Here is a 16,458-nt window from a genome sequence, read left to right on the forward strand (position 1 = left end):
TGAATAAATAAAGAATCTGTGCTCCAAGGAAAGACATTTTGATGGTTTTGAAGAAAAAGTGTAATGACATACTGAAGAGATAAGATGGACAAATTGTGTCTTGGCTAACAGCAACACTGGGAAAAGATTGTCATTGCCTTTCATAAAATATACAGATGAAGGAAAAGAAAGATGTGGTGATAAATATTTATCTATGACTGCTGAATATCACATATGTTTATAAGTGCTACAAGAAACCATTCATTTCCAAAGATCTAATATTTTGCTTTATAAAGCTAATGTGTTTTGTTGTGAAGATATCACCCTGGAAATCATCTATTTTGGTGATTAGGTAAAGTGGCTTGCAGTGGTGATGTCCTCTATCACACCTGGTTCTGTAGCATGATCACCGGATTGTGTATATCCATTTTCTGTACAAATTTGGAATATTTGTAAAGTGATCAAATTATGTTTTAGTATAACAACCTTATATTGATGCCATGACACAGTTTCTTACTATTGGAACAATTCAAGTCATTATAAAGTGAATACAAAATCAATGTTTTCTGGGTAAAAATAATTTGATTCTGAAGGTATACTGTAAAAGTTATATTTGTAAAACAGTTGATAAGTTGAATCACTAAGTCTTATTGTTAGTTGTAATCACTAAGCCTTATTGTTAGTTGTAATCACTAAGTCTTATTGTTAGTTGTAATCACTAAGTCTTATTGTTAGTTGTAATCACTAAGTCTTATTGTTAGTTGTAATCACTAAGTCTTATTGTTAGTTGTAATCACTAAGTCTTATTGTTAGTTGTAATCACTAAGTCTTATTGTTAGTTGTAATCACTAAGTCTTATAGCCTACCTTAAACAGTATCTAATATGTAGTCTAACAATTAAACAATTACTTAGTTGTTGTTATAAAACACTTTATAGGTGTAGTCAAACAAACAAGACACCATTATCTGTGGCAGGACACCATCATTTTTGTAACAGTAAAAAATCCAAACTGTTATTTGTGTTGAGTTTTTTTATTGTGAAACAAGCAGTCTATCTGTGATGGAACAGTGATTTGGTTTTTTTTTAAAGAGAAACAAACTATTTGATTATTTCTATGGGAACAGAAGTATACTCCTGTCTGGAGGCTTGGTAGGTGTATGTGTAAGTGAACTCACAATGTCAACTAATTGTTAGTCAATGAAAATCACTGTTGGGAAAAATGAATCATCAATTACCCATTGCACTTTGTCTCTTCATAAAGAACTACTAGCCAACTACGCAGGTATGACTAGAGACTACCTGCAGCCTATGTTACAGTCAATGCTGGTACGTGAAAACTAGCAGGAGTGTTTGGCTGGTCTAATCACCACAGGGCCAAGTGATTGTCAATACTTTATACTGATTGGAAGCTAAATAGTGATAAGACATGTAAAGTGGACCTACTTCACAGAGTAATTGAAATTGGAAAAGAAAGATATGTGATCAGTTGTGAAGAGGAAATAGCATTCACTGACTTATGTAGTTAACGTATAGCTGACAAATTCCCATGGAAAAATACAAGTATTGTGGCTGAATTGGCAGTTATCATATAGTTGACAATTTAGAAGATAAAAAAGAGAACCTTCAGAGAAGCCTTGCTGAGCTGAATAGCACACTGTATGTATATACACTTCAGTTGTGAATAGCAAATTATAGATTGATGGATATTGCATAGTGGTTTGACTGGCCACTACACTTTCTTACTGTACATGGTATACGTACTTAATTGAGTGGAAACATCTGAATGCCTGTCATCTACCATCATCTTCTAACATTAAGTGGATATTTTGCCTGTAAGCATGGATTTAGTAGTACAACCAACACATCAAGTCATAGTGGTAGATGTATCATCCAGTGTGTTACAAAGGGATGATGATAACTATGCAGCCAACATGACTACGGATCAATCTATACCAATGACCATGCTGTGGGATATGACTACTATTGTAACTAATGTTAGTACAAACTACAGTGATAACATACCGGAGTCAGACAATAACTGGCCAGCATTATTCCTAGTTATCATCATTCTGTGTACAGTGATGGGTAATGTACTGGTCTGTCTGGCCATAATGACAGATAAAAAACTACAGAGTATTACCAATTACTTCTTAATGTCTTTAGCCATAGCTGACTTGATGGTGTCACTACTTGTTATGCCTTTCGGAATCATTGTCGAGTTTGCAGGTAAGACAATTCCACATATTTGGTAGCTTTACAGTATATTTGAATTCTTTATTCAGGAGATCCAATGAGGAAGAGGAGCTCAGTCTCTTGGAAACAATTGCGTTAGAAATGTATGGTTGATGGTGATATTATTTACAGACAGAACCTGAGTGTATAGTTGTATTCTTTATTCATAGTAACACATAGTTCCTTGTGGTTATGTCAGTTCTTTTATATATGTTAAGTCATAACTACAAAAATGTACATACTGTATTCATTGTTATGAATCAGTGGAGACCCAATGAGGAAGAGTCAATGTTGGATTACAGTATAAAAATTCCACACAATATAAAGTGTATATTTTATAGGTTATACATTATCTGTACCTGATAAATTTTTTAATACTTTCATTTTCTAAATGTCTTTGATTTGTATTTCAGACACATTTTTTTTCCTCATACAGATTTGACAACATTGTTATTATCCTTACATTCCTATCTCTATTTGTTTAGAATGAAGATAATTTTGGAACTGCTACATTTAAATACTTTGTTTATGTAAACAAATTTTATTTATGCCAGAATCTAAAATATGCATACTTTAGTGTCTGATCACAAGTGATTACTTTGACCAATACATTCAGTTTTCATAACGTCATCCCCTCTAATTTTTAAAAATATTGCTATTTACTCCTGTGATGAAAAAGTGATAAGGGAACTTGTAATAAAATTTTCAATTTAACTATTTCACACACTTTAAAACTTACAACCAAAGCAGGTGTATTTAAATATTTCACATGCTATAAAACTGGAAACCAAAGCAGATGTATTTGACTTCTTTTTATAGACAGATAAAATGCCATGTTCTTTTGTAATACCTGTGTCTGTGCTACCTACATTGTAATCTATATATTTTCATAAGTTACTCTTGCACATTGATATAAATTTACATGTTCCACAAGTACTTTGTCTGTTTTGTCTTAATCAGCTCAAAATCAAGCTGATGCTCCATGTGAATATCAAAACCCAACGGTAACAGATAGCTACCCTGTATATCTACATTTAGTACAGACCCTAACAGATAGCTACCCTGTATATCTACATTTACTACAGCCACAAACAGATAGCTACCCTGTATATCTACATTTAGTACATACCCTAACAGATAGCTACCCTGTATATCTACATTTACTACAGCCACAAACAGATAGCTACCCTGTATATCTACATTTAGTACATACCCTAACAGATAGCTACCCTGTATATCTACATTTAGTACAGACCCTAACAGATAGCTACCCTGTATATCTACATTCAGTACAGCCACAAACAGATAGCTACCCTGTATATCTACATTTAGTACATACCCTAACAGATAGCTACCCTGTATATCTACATTTAGTACAGACACTAACAGATAGCTACCCTGCATATCTACATTTAGTACAGACCCTAACAGATAGCTACCCTGTATATCTACATTTAGTACAGCCACAAACAGATTGCTACCCTGTATATCTACATTCAGTACAGCCACAAACAGATAGCTACCCTGTATATCTACATTTAGTACAGCCACAAACAGATTGCTACCCTGTATATCTACATTCAGTACAGCCACAGACAGATAGCTACCGTGTATATCTACATTTAGTACAAACCCTAACAGATAGCTACCCTGTATATCTACATTTAGTACAGCCACAAACAGATTGCTACCATGTATATCTACATTCAGTACAGCCACAAACAGATAGCTACCCTGTATATCTACATTTAGTACAGACCCTAACAGATAGCTACCCTGTATATCTACATTTAGTACACATATACTAAAAATATACTAAAATATATCAGATTCTATATTTACTTTAGTGCACATCCTAACAATATGTCCCAGTACACATCTATATCTAGGTTGTTTACTATACAATGGTATTCTACAAAATCTACCGTGTTTATATATTGTCTACACATGGTATTCTACAAAGTCTACCATGTTTATATATTGTCTACACATGGTATTCTACAAAGTCTATCATGTTTATATATTGTCTACACATGGTATTCTACAAAGTCTATCATGTTTATATATTGTCTACACATGGTATTCTACAAAGTCTATCATGTTTATATATTGTCTACACATGGTATTCTACAAAGTCTACCATGTTTATATATTGTCTACACATGGTATTCTACAAAGTCTACCATGTTTATATATTGTCTACACATGGTATTCTACAAAGTCTATCATGTTTATATATTGTCTACACATGGTATTCTACAAAGTCTATCATGTTTATATATTGTCTACACATGGTATTCTGCAGACATTTCTGGAGGCACTCAAAGATACTTTTCAATCTAAATCACAATTTTAAAATCTCTTCAATATCTTAGCTTGCTTTGGAAGTCAATAAAATGTATATCTTTGTTCTTGAAAGAGGTATTGTGGCAATGAGAAACATAGCAGTTGGATGGCATGTTTACAATGCAATGTAAAATATCACCTGATAGTAGTAACTAGTCCAAGGTCACAAAAAGCTACTGAAAGTGGACTAATGTGTTATTGTCTTAAAAGCTGTCATGAAACTTAAACTAACAAACTTCTGACTAAAGTAGTCTCAGCAAAGTCCAAATATACTCATTGGAAAAGACCACTAAAAGTAAAACAATGTAATAATCAGTCATCATTTCTGTTGTCAGTTGATACATCATTAATTATCAACTATTTAACAAAACTGATGAAAATGTGAGATTGTCATTACAATTTGACAATCACATTACCACCAATTGTTATTAGATATAATACACATCATTACAGTCTCATTATTCTATATCATCTCAACACTTTTAATTTTGTCATCTTTCCATTGTACTAATAAAACTACAGTAATGAGAATAGTGCTACAAATCAGACATGATAGGTGTGGGTACTGTAACCATGGTGATGGACAATGATATACATACACTTCATAAAGTCACATTCATAAGACATATAAACTAATTATTAACAATGTTTAAGTGAAAAAGAATTTATGATGTAAATTATATCACAGGGGGTGCTCATCACTAAACTTGTAACTTATGGTGTAAATTATATCACAGGGGGTGCCCATCACTAAACTTGTAACTGCAACTGTTGTACCAGATTTCCTTTCCTGTATGACTGAGTTGTAATTAGACTATAGTTGGCTGTTATACATTGGCAGTAAACATACAAGTCCAACTTTGATAAGACATCTATGTGGAATACTAGTAGTTAAAAATCCATTACTTTAGTACACTTAGCGATTCATATCACTACAACTCTCATTTCAATGATGTCTCTGGATGGATTTCTTAAATGATTTCAGACGATAACATGGCAATCCAATTGACATTGCAATATTAGACAGCTTACTACCCACTCTTGTCTCACTCTAGTCAATAACGGAGACAAACTAATTCTAATCAGGCAAATATACCAAACCTGTTACTTACTATGTCTGGCTATTCATCAGTAAAATGTAACATTTAATTCACAAAAATTATTTGTTTCTGAAAAATGACATACATGTTGTCAGTGTGTTTGATTCTCTATTTGAAAAACTATGTCTTAAAATAATTCAATTTCTTTCCATTTGTTCAATAAACTTGAGATTAAAAAAAAAAGAAATTAGTAATTAATAATTATATTTAATAATGATATTAATGCATATTCTTTAGTTCTTTTAGAAATAGAATTCTATCATTTGGTTTCATTTTAATCTAAAACTTTACTTCCCTAACCAAGTTTGTTGAGTTGGAAATACTAAGAAAAATAGAATTATAACTCTTATCATTGTGTTTTTGTTCTACTGGCATTCCAAAGGATTAAACTTGCCACCTTGACTGGTTGAAATTTTGATATCACAGTAGTAGCCACATATAAAATATCATCACATTTTATTGCCTTTTAAGTAATGATTTCATTTTGTCTAACACTATAAATTTAAAACATACATACTTAGTGTTATACATACACACACACACACACACACACACACACACACACACACACATCCACACATACTTAGGCACACACACACACACACGCACACATAAACATACACTCACACACACACACACACACACACACACACACCCACACACACACACACACACAGACACACATGCACACACACACACACACACACACACACACACACACACACACACACACACACACACACACACACATCCACACATACTTAGGCACACATGCACACATAAACATACACTCACACAAGCTTGACCAAACATACTGGCAGAAATATTGAGTGGTAATACGGCATCGAATTGAAATTTTGTGCATGATTTGTTTGTTGAAGACAAATTTCATTTTAACTGTAGATGGTTTGACATGAAGTAGTAGAAGGAGTATTGAGTGTATTTAATGACTGTCATCTAATCCAGACATAGGAAACATTCACCTTAAGGAGGTGAAACACTACAAGATTAATCAATAATTGCTGACTGAAACTTTCAATCTATTTCCCTCTGCATGTCTAGTAATTTACTACAATGTACAAGTAAATGTGAATGCCTTCTGTAAGGACAAATGCCAGCCATTCCATTGTTAATTTTATATATTCTTTGTTATCATCAACAGATTTTACTCTGTACATCTAGTAATTTACCACATGTAAAAGTTAAAACTCAATAAATTTATGATCCCAAAGTAATATTTTCAATGGAATCCATACTAAGATGTACTAAAATAATTCATTATTACAAAACTTTCAACATATAAGTTCACTGAAATAAGGCAACAGTGTGCTCTGTTTTCTGTTCAGGTTTTTACTATTGTGGAATATTTAATTCAATTTCTTCAGAAATATGAAACACAAATATCTTACTCACTGTTTATAATATCATTTTCATATTTCAGATATAACATTTGTGTATTGCTGTCTTTTAATTTCTGTTCTAATGAAACAGTGAATTACTAACATTTTCATTTCATTTGTAGCAAAGTATTAAAAAGATATTTCAAATCTTAATATATTTGAATTACTAGTATAAAGCTGTTAAACTATGGATCCATGAAAGTTTTGATTTAATAGTATGCCTTTAACAGAGTAATGTAGTACATAAATATTGATTTTAAGTTATAACAAGCGACCTATCGGTCAGAATAGCTCCGCTGTTTTTTTTTTTAATTTAATTTTTTATTTTGGTGACATGTAGAAGTGGTTCAGGTCTTCACTATGCAGTTTTGTTTTAGTGATGCAATAAAGTGGTTAGTGGTTTCATATGATGTCTCACTATAAAACACATTTTACACAGAAGTTGGTAATGTATTGTACTTTTATACCATAGTCACCATTTTATAACAAAAATCTACTGTTATGAAAAATTGCACAAAATCTCAGAAAAAAATGACTGGGAAATGCACACAAGAAAAAGAAAAAAAGAGGATTTTGAGGTTGGCTATAAATAATTCCAGTGTCTTACAGCTGTAACCCTGGAAAATTTTAATGATGAATGAAATAAACTAGGGATCTAAAATAATTTTGAGGCAATTTGAATTTCAATTTTCTAACAAATTTACAAAGTCAACAACATTCAACTTGTACTAGTTGTGGTAGATATATATAGGGAAGAAATGTATTAATCGCCATCTTAGTTTCCGTACGGCGACAATCTCAAGTTAAGTACCCGGAAGAGAGTCATTCTCAGCCATACGTTACAGTGGTAACACTCGTTCATGTTCGGTTACCTTTCACAAAGAAAACACAACGAAATGCTTGAAATGATCTTTTTTTTTATTTCTTTTCATCACAACAACAAAATCTGCGTGATTGATCAAAAGTGTTGTAAACTAAACCAGAAAGAATTATCGGACTGGCTAAACTTCCCGATGAACTGGAGTAAGGTCCTACTACTTCCAAGTAAGCCTCGATAGTACTATAGTACGTGAGAAAATCGTCTCAAACTAGCGATACAACTTTCAAAATATAACTTGACATGTCTTCATTTGTTAGAGTTATACAATTCAAGACGGGTTTTCACTCGAAAACAACAATTCTGTGAATAATGACACTCTGAACGCAGCGATTTCTCGGACGATGTTACCACTGTAACGTATGGCTGACAACGACTTGCTTCCGGGTTAGTCCCTCGTGCATACGGGTGGATTGTCGGCGATTAACACATACATCGTCTGATATTTTAATTCACAGTGTTTCTTGTGACCGGCGCCTGTCAGCAGACTCTGCCATTTTTTTCATCATTCCATTGTATTTAAACCTTGTACTTGACATTTCGCAATATTTATAATTCTCAACAAAATACCTCAACATGCCTCACTTCGCTCGTACTCAAAGCAGCCCCGCGCGGTATGATCACTGACACTGATGACATGATGAGAGAGAACCTTTTCGGATTTACATGTAAAACGGGGAAAGATACGCAAAACATAATGCAAAGTCTAAAGCCAAATTAAAGTTGTAATTATTTTAATTATTTTTACTTGCCAAATATTTGCATTTTGGAAAGGCAAGACACGTTCATGTCGTTTAACTTTACATGTGAACTGTCGGCCATAACTTCAACCGCATGTCTGGCATGCCCTTCCTTACGCAAGTTGTCTGAATTCTGGTTCACTGTCATTCCAAATTGCACGACAATATAGAATTAACCACAAGTTACATGTTATCTGAAAACATCACACTTTTATAGTGGGTCTGAAGTGTGATTTTAGTGAGTACCAAGAACGTCCTGTGTTGATACTCAAGATGCTTGCTGTGGAAAATCGCTCGGTCAAATGAGGTCACCTTCAGCTTCTGGTCGAATCAGGATAGAGTATGCAAATGAGGATGTTGCGGACTGATTTGAAGTTTACAACCCTGTTTCGAACAAACGCTTGTCATTTGGGCGCCCAATGCGTAGAATTATGACTATAGCACATATTACATCGTTTGTTTGACGTCAATAGTGTCTTTTGAAAAGTGGCAGTTTACTTAAAGTCTCGTCGACTGATTTCCAATATGGCGTCGGTCATTATGCTCATTAACATATTCATTTTTTTTTTCAAATTACAAAAAAAAAATCATAAAAAATAAAAATGAGGATGTGCTGACTTGAAATTAACAAATCTGAGTAAGCTACCCCCTGCGCATCAACACGCCAGATATCAAAGCAATCTAATAAGAGGTTTTCAAGGAGTTGATGAAAATGACATTTTATGAAAAAAAATCATAAAAAATTGAAAATGGCACAGATCAACTTGGCATGAACAAATCTGAATAGCCTCCCCCCAGGGAACATGCACACCAAATATCGAAGAATTCCGACTGTCACTTCCGGAGTAGATAGTAAAAATATAAAAGTTTGACGGACACCTATGATTCACTCTACTCTATACCTCAATACCCACCTATACCTAAAGCTACGCTTTCAGCTTTCGCTGACAGCGGAGCTAAAAAGAGCAAAATTCTATGATTTCAAAGTAACAGTATACTTATAGTAATACGAGACTACAGGTAGAAACTAAACTGAGTATAAAATAGTAAAATTCCATGATTTACAAGTAATAATGGAATTGTGTCCCACTGTGATCTTGACACAAATATCTTACTAACTGTTTTTAATATCATTTTCATATTTCATTTTCAGAATGAGTAATAGCTCTTAGGTTTGTTCATAGTGGGTGATAAACATCATCTTTTAGAATGCATACCACAATTATAGATTACAGCTAATGCTATGCTAGTGTATACACTATATCATCATATAGTTCCATTCTTACACCTAACAAATGTGAAGACAGTAAACATTCTATCTGCCATAGCAGCTACAATATTGAAATATAGTATTTGCCATCTCTATACCAACTACAAATGAATTTCTATTAATGTCTAGTACATTCTATCTCCCATATAGCAGATACAATATCACACAGGGTACCTATCATATCTCTATACCAACTATAATTCAATCTACTGGATATCAAGTATAATATTGATAATAGTGAATGTCCACTTTATAAGGTGAAGTCATGTCTGTTAGCTATGTCTATGACAGAACCATATAAGGTGAAGTCATGTCTGTTAGCTATGTCTATGACAGAACCATATAAGGTGAAGTCATGTCTGTAACCTATGTCTATGACAGAACCATATAAGGTGAAGTCATGTCTGTTAGCTATGTCTATGACAAACAGATAATTAGCGAGATATCATCTTAGTCTTAAATTAGTTGCTTACTAACTAATTAGTAGTCTTGGTAATTGGAGTCAGCTGATTACTACTACAAGTACTGTCAATACAGTAAAGTAAAGGATAACAAGTAACCGCATGTCAATTAGAATTATTCAGTTTATATAATTTGTAAAAGTCTCAATCGTAACTGAAAGTAGAACGTCATTTAGGATTGCCTAGACTGATGTCTATGGTTGATAACAAAGAAACTGGTATTGATGAATCCCCGACTTTTTAAGGAAAGAATCTAGGGACTGCTGACTTTAGCTTAGGATGGGTTTCATCTTTCATTTCCTATATAATACCTAGTTATGGACAACATAGGGTTTACTACAGGCTAATAATTAACCCTGTCATCCCTGGACTATCACTCTATATTACAGATTATACAGTGTGTGGAAATATATGTATATGTGAAAATAATTCTCAATTCAGTTAGTTTCAGTTTCCTATTTAACACCAGTAGCTGTGATTGGGACAATGTTTTTCATTTTTGCTCTTAATATTGACTTCATTTTAATGTTGCTGTACCAGCTGATTACCAAGTCAACAAGCCCAATCAAAACTCTCCATTTTAATTAGCTCACTAAAAACAGGACACTAAAAGTTTTCCATTGTGTACACATCTTTCACTGGTTATAAATAGTGTTGGAAACTTGTGACATGTAATCACTGGTTATAAATAGTGTTGGAAACTTGTGACATGTAATCACTGGTTATAAAATAGTGTTGGAAACTTGTGACATGTAATCACTGGTTATAAAATAGTGTTTTAGTAGTAACGTTGTTAACACAAGGACACCATGCCAGTGTATACAGTACTATGACAAAACCACATACGAGTACAAGTCTTGATATACATGAGTGCTTGCAATGTTCTCTGTACATAGCCTTAGTTTTACATGTGTAGAGAGTGAAAGTGCAGCAGAAAATACCCTTGGGTACCCACACTGGCATTCATGAATCATGATGTTCTGTTAGTATTACATACATTTATCCAAAACTGTTCCACCAAATTTCTGTAAAAATCATACTAATGCGATCACATGAGTTTATGTACAAGGACCAATCACACCTCATTTGTAAACACATTATGCAATATTGTGTTTTGGTATCGCACTGCAGTGTAAATACCATTAGCTTAAATGTAGACAAGTATCCATAGGACTATTAAATACTACAATATTATTATGCTATCCTAAACTGACATTTTGATTTTTTTAATTTTACTTGTCTAACTCATCTATAACCATAGTAACAAGTCATTGAGAATGACATAGTCCCTGCTATGATTGGGTTTTAAGGAATTATCACTACTCTGATCACGCAACAACACTTGTGAACCTAAATCAAACAGACTTAGATATGTTGTGTCTGCTTGTTGGACATGGAACATGCCTACAACAATAAACGATTGGTCGGGTATGGGGGATCATATCACGATGAAAATGGATATGCACATGTATGTCATAGAACACTGTCCTAATACCAACTTTGAATGAGATCTGTTCAAGCATGTCTGAGTTATGGCTTTGGACATAGAAAAATCACAAACAAAATGGCTGCCAGGTGGCCATATTGGATCGTATCACAACAACAATGAATATGCACATGTATGTCATAGAACACTGTCCTAATACCAACTTTGAATGAGATTTGTTCAAGCATGTCTGAGTTATGGCTTTGGACATGGAAAATTTGCAAACAAAATGGCTGCCAGGCAGCCATATTGGATCGTATCACAATGAAAATGGATATGCACATGTATGTCATAGAACACTGTCCTAATACCAACTTTGAATGAGATCTGTTCAAGCATGTCTGAGTTATGGCTTTGGACATGAAAATTCACAAACAAAATGGCTGCTAGGTGGCCATATTGGATCATATCATAAAACGGACGGACGGACGGACGGACAGACGGAACCCAATCCATAAGTCCCCGTCCCGGACTTCGTCCAGCGGGGACTAACAACTAGTACAGACTGAGGTGATTCAGCTAACCATAGTGATCTACACATTTCCTGTGAAGGTTTGGGGAATTTTTAAAACATAAAATATAACACAAAGTTATAGATACTGGGACTTTATCATTTAGGATTGGGGTCAGTGATGGCTATAATTTCTTTGTAAGATGTATGTATTGAAATAGTTTATGTTTGACAATAGACGGTGATGGCTATAGTAACTTTGTAAGACGTATCTATTGAAATAGTTGATATTTGACAATAGACAAGATAACGAACTACTGGATTTAGTTCATGGTAAAACCTTATCTTAGAGAACAGTATTATACACATCTGACATTTGAGAAAAACTGCATTTACAAGAGGCAAGATGCTGAAGGAAATGAGTGCAAAGAGTGCATGAAATGACAGAGTGTAATCTAATTCCTATAGACCTGTCAGTACTGCATGAATGAAAGCAACTAACTATTGGAGGCATTAAACTTACTAATAAGGCACTGGCTACATCTAATACTATCATTACTGTTAATTCAACTGTGAATGGATTTCACTGACAAATCCCATACCTGCACTACATAAAGCTTGCTAATTGCTTACGAACATGTTTACTTTGACTTGTACTGTAGTCCTGACATCACTACAGCAAATGTGTTAGATCTCTTTATATTCACCTGTCTTCAACTGTGGCTTTGGCAGGATAAACTTTGTTGATGAGGTACAGCCATTTCAATGAGTCTGTGTGTTATACAACTAATTTTGAATAAGTATGATAGAGGTGTACAAAGTGAAAGGGTCACTGCGAATGCCACATTTCTCACACTTTCATAATGTACTTTTTTAAATCCATATCAGAATATATGGTTATTTATTTTCTGGTTCTTTTATATTTATATTTTTGTCATTGGTTTATGGTGCTTGGATTAGGGTTCAAAACTCACAAAATTACCATTGCTTTTCCCAAATATTTCATAAGTTGAACTAGTGTACTTATTATTATTATAATATTTATTTTATAGTTCTGTCAGAAATACACATGACACATCTTTATGCAATTTATAATTTCCTTAACTTTAACACTTGAAATTACTATGGAGTAAGACTAACACTATCCAGTGTGATATTCAATTGTTGAAGGTTTGGTAATTTCTTCTTTAAATATGTGACAGCCCTGAATAAAACAGATTTGTTTAGGGATGATCGACAATGTCAGACAAGCTCAATAAAAGAACTTTGTTCATTTTAAGTTAACCTCCTCCCCCTCTCCCCAAATAGACGTTGATGACTTTGACATTGACACATTTATATGGTGAAAATTGTAGCAGTCACACCACCACTATGAGACTGATACAATGTAAAAAAAACATTGTAGCAGTCACACCACCACTATGAGACTGATACAATGTAAGAAACATTGTAAGCAGTCACACCACCACTATGAGATTGATACAATGTAAGAAACATTGTAAGTAGTCACACCACCACTATGAGATTGATACAATGTAAGAAACATTGTAAGTAGTCACACCACCACTATGAGATTGATACAATGTAAGAAACATTGTAAGTAGTCACACCACCACTATGAGATTGATACAATGTAAAAAAACATTGTAAGTAGTCACACCACCACTATGAGATTGATACAATGTAAAAAACATTGTAAGTAGTCACACCACCACTATGAGATTGATACAATGTAAAAAAACATTGTAAGTAGTCACACCACCACTATGAGATTGATACAATGTAATAAACATTGTAAGCAGTCACACCACCACTATGAGATTGATACAATGTAAGAAACATTGTAAGCAGTCACACCACCACTATGAGATTGATACAATGTAAGAAACATTGTAAGCAGTCACACCACCACTATGAGATTGATACAATGTAAGAAACATTGTAAGCAGTCACACCACCACTATGAGATTGATACAATGTAAGAAACATTGTAAGTAGTCACACCACCACTATGAGATTGATACAATGTAAGAAACATTGTAAGCAGTCACACCACCACTATGAGATTGATACAATGTAAGAAACATTGTAAGCAGTCACACCACCACTATGAGACTGATACAATGTAAGAAACATTGTAAGCAGTCACACCACCACTATGAGATTGATACAATGTAAAAAAACATTGTAAGTAGTCACACCACCACTATGAGATTGATACAATGTAAGAAACATTGTAAGCAGTCACACCACCACTATGAGATTGATACAATGTAAGAAACATTGTAAGCAGTCACACCACCACTATGAGACTGATACAATGTAAAAAAACATTGTAAGCATATTAAAACATTAACTGGAAACCCAGCACTGTATATCACATTAGCTGTAAACCCAGCACTGTATATCACATTAACTGTAAACCCAGCACTGTATATCACATTAGCTGTAAACCCAGCACTGTATATCACATTAGCTGTAAACCCAGCACTGTATATCACATTAGCTGTAAACCCAGCACTGTATATCACATTAACTGGAAACCCAGCACTGTATATCACATTAGCTGTAAACCCAGCACTGTATATCACATTAGCTGTAAACCCAGCACTGTATATCACATTAGCTGTAAACCCAGCACTGTATATCACATTAACTGTAAACCCAGCACTGTATATCACATTAGCTGTAAACCCAGCACTGTATATCACATTAGCTGTAAACCCAGCACTGTATATCACATTAACTGTAAACCCAGCACTGTATATCACATTAGCTGTAAACCCAGCACTGTATATCACATTAACTGTAAACCCAGCACTGTATATCACATTAGCTGTAAACTTATCAACATCTCAGTTGTAAATACACAACCTTTTATCATTGAAGGTGTGAAAGTTTTTGAAATTTTGTTATAAGTGAAGTTTAGCGATCACACGTGATGTCAGCCTTAAATGATGAAGTTCATTTATTTCAAGCTTGTGTCATATTTTTCAATTACCCCTTTGTGTACAGTAATTATGAAATCTCAGCACTGACATACAATGTTTGGTCTTATAATTGTGAATCTTCACATTGTAGAATGTAAAGGGGGCACTGACATACATGTAGTGTACAGGTTCAAATATCTGCTACAGGCAGTTTGCATAGCTTCACAAATCTAACCAGCATGTCCAATATGTAGCTTTTCAGTATTTCATTTAGGAAAATGTAGGATATTGATAGTAGAAGACTTGATTGATAACGAGTTGTAGTAACCTAGTTGAGGAAATAGTCTATTTAATTAGATCACTGCAGACAACTACTCATTGCACACTGATTTTATTGGAAATACTTACAACTAGTAGATACTACCTTATATAGTCATACTACATATATTTTTACTTCTTTTGTTCACTCATCTTTATTACTTCCCTGATCATCTATTTATGATGGTTTATTAATCACCTCATTATTTAATTATTAAAATGTTGGGGTCATTTTGTTACAGTTCAATTAATCTTCTCTACTTTGCAAATAAAAATTGAATCTCAGACCACACTCCTTCAACTGGACATTGGTATTTATTTTTAGTAGGTTCCAGGACACTGGCCATACAGAATGATGCTATGATATAAATTCATACTGTTATTTTCTAGTAGGACACTGGCCATACAGAGTGATGCTATGATATAAATTCATACTATTATTTTCTAGTAGGACACTGGCCATACAGAATGATGCTATGATATAAATTCATACTATTATTTTCTAGTAGGTCATTGGCCATACAGAGTGATGCTATGATATAAATTCATACTGTTATTTTCTAGTAGGTCATTGGCCATACAGAGTGATGCTATGATATAAATTCATACTATTATTTTTAGTAGGTTCCAGGACACTGGCCATACAGAGTGATGCTATGATATAAATTCATACTATTATTTTTAGTAGGTTCCAGGACACTGGCCATACAGAGTGATGCTATGATATAAATTCATACTATTATTTTTAGTAGGTTCCAGGACACTGGCCATACAGAGTGATGCTATGATATAAATTCATACTATTATTTTTAGTAGGTTCCAGGACACTGGCCATACAGAGTGATGCTATGATATAAATTCATACTA

General features: G+C 33.8%; 2 protein-coding genes across 2 annotated transcripts in view; one reads left to right on the top strand and one right to left on the bottom strand.

Moving 5' to 3' along the window:
• The window catches only part of LOC144442817 (26S proteasome non-ATPase regulatory subunit 1-like), a 134,858-nt gene that overhangs the window by 58,012 nt on the left and 60,388 nt on the right, over positions 1-16,458 (bottom strand). The gene's annotated exons all lie outside the window — the stretch shown is intronic.
• The window catches only part of LOC144442614 (5-hydroxytryptamine receptor 2C-like), a 32,448-nt gene continuing 17,808 nt past the window's right edge, over positions 1,819-16,458 (top strand). Inside the window, exon 1 of the mRNA XM_078131993.1 lies at positions 1,819-2,206. Coding sequence (XP_077988119.1) covers positions 1,819-2,206 — 388 coding nt within the window. The remainder of the gene's footprint in view (positions 2,207-16,458) is intronic.

The sequence above is a fragment of the Glandiceps talaboti genome, chromosome 11 (genome assembly GCF_964340395.1).
Source record: "Glandiceps talaboti chromosome 11, keGlaTala1.1, whole genome shotgun sequence".
Lineage (NCBI taxonomy): Eukaryota > Metazoa > Hemichordata > Enteropneusta > Spengelidae > Glandiceps > Glandiceps talaboti.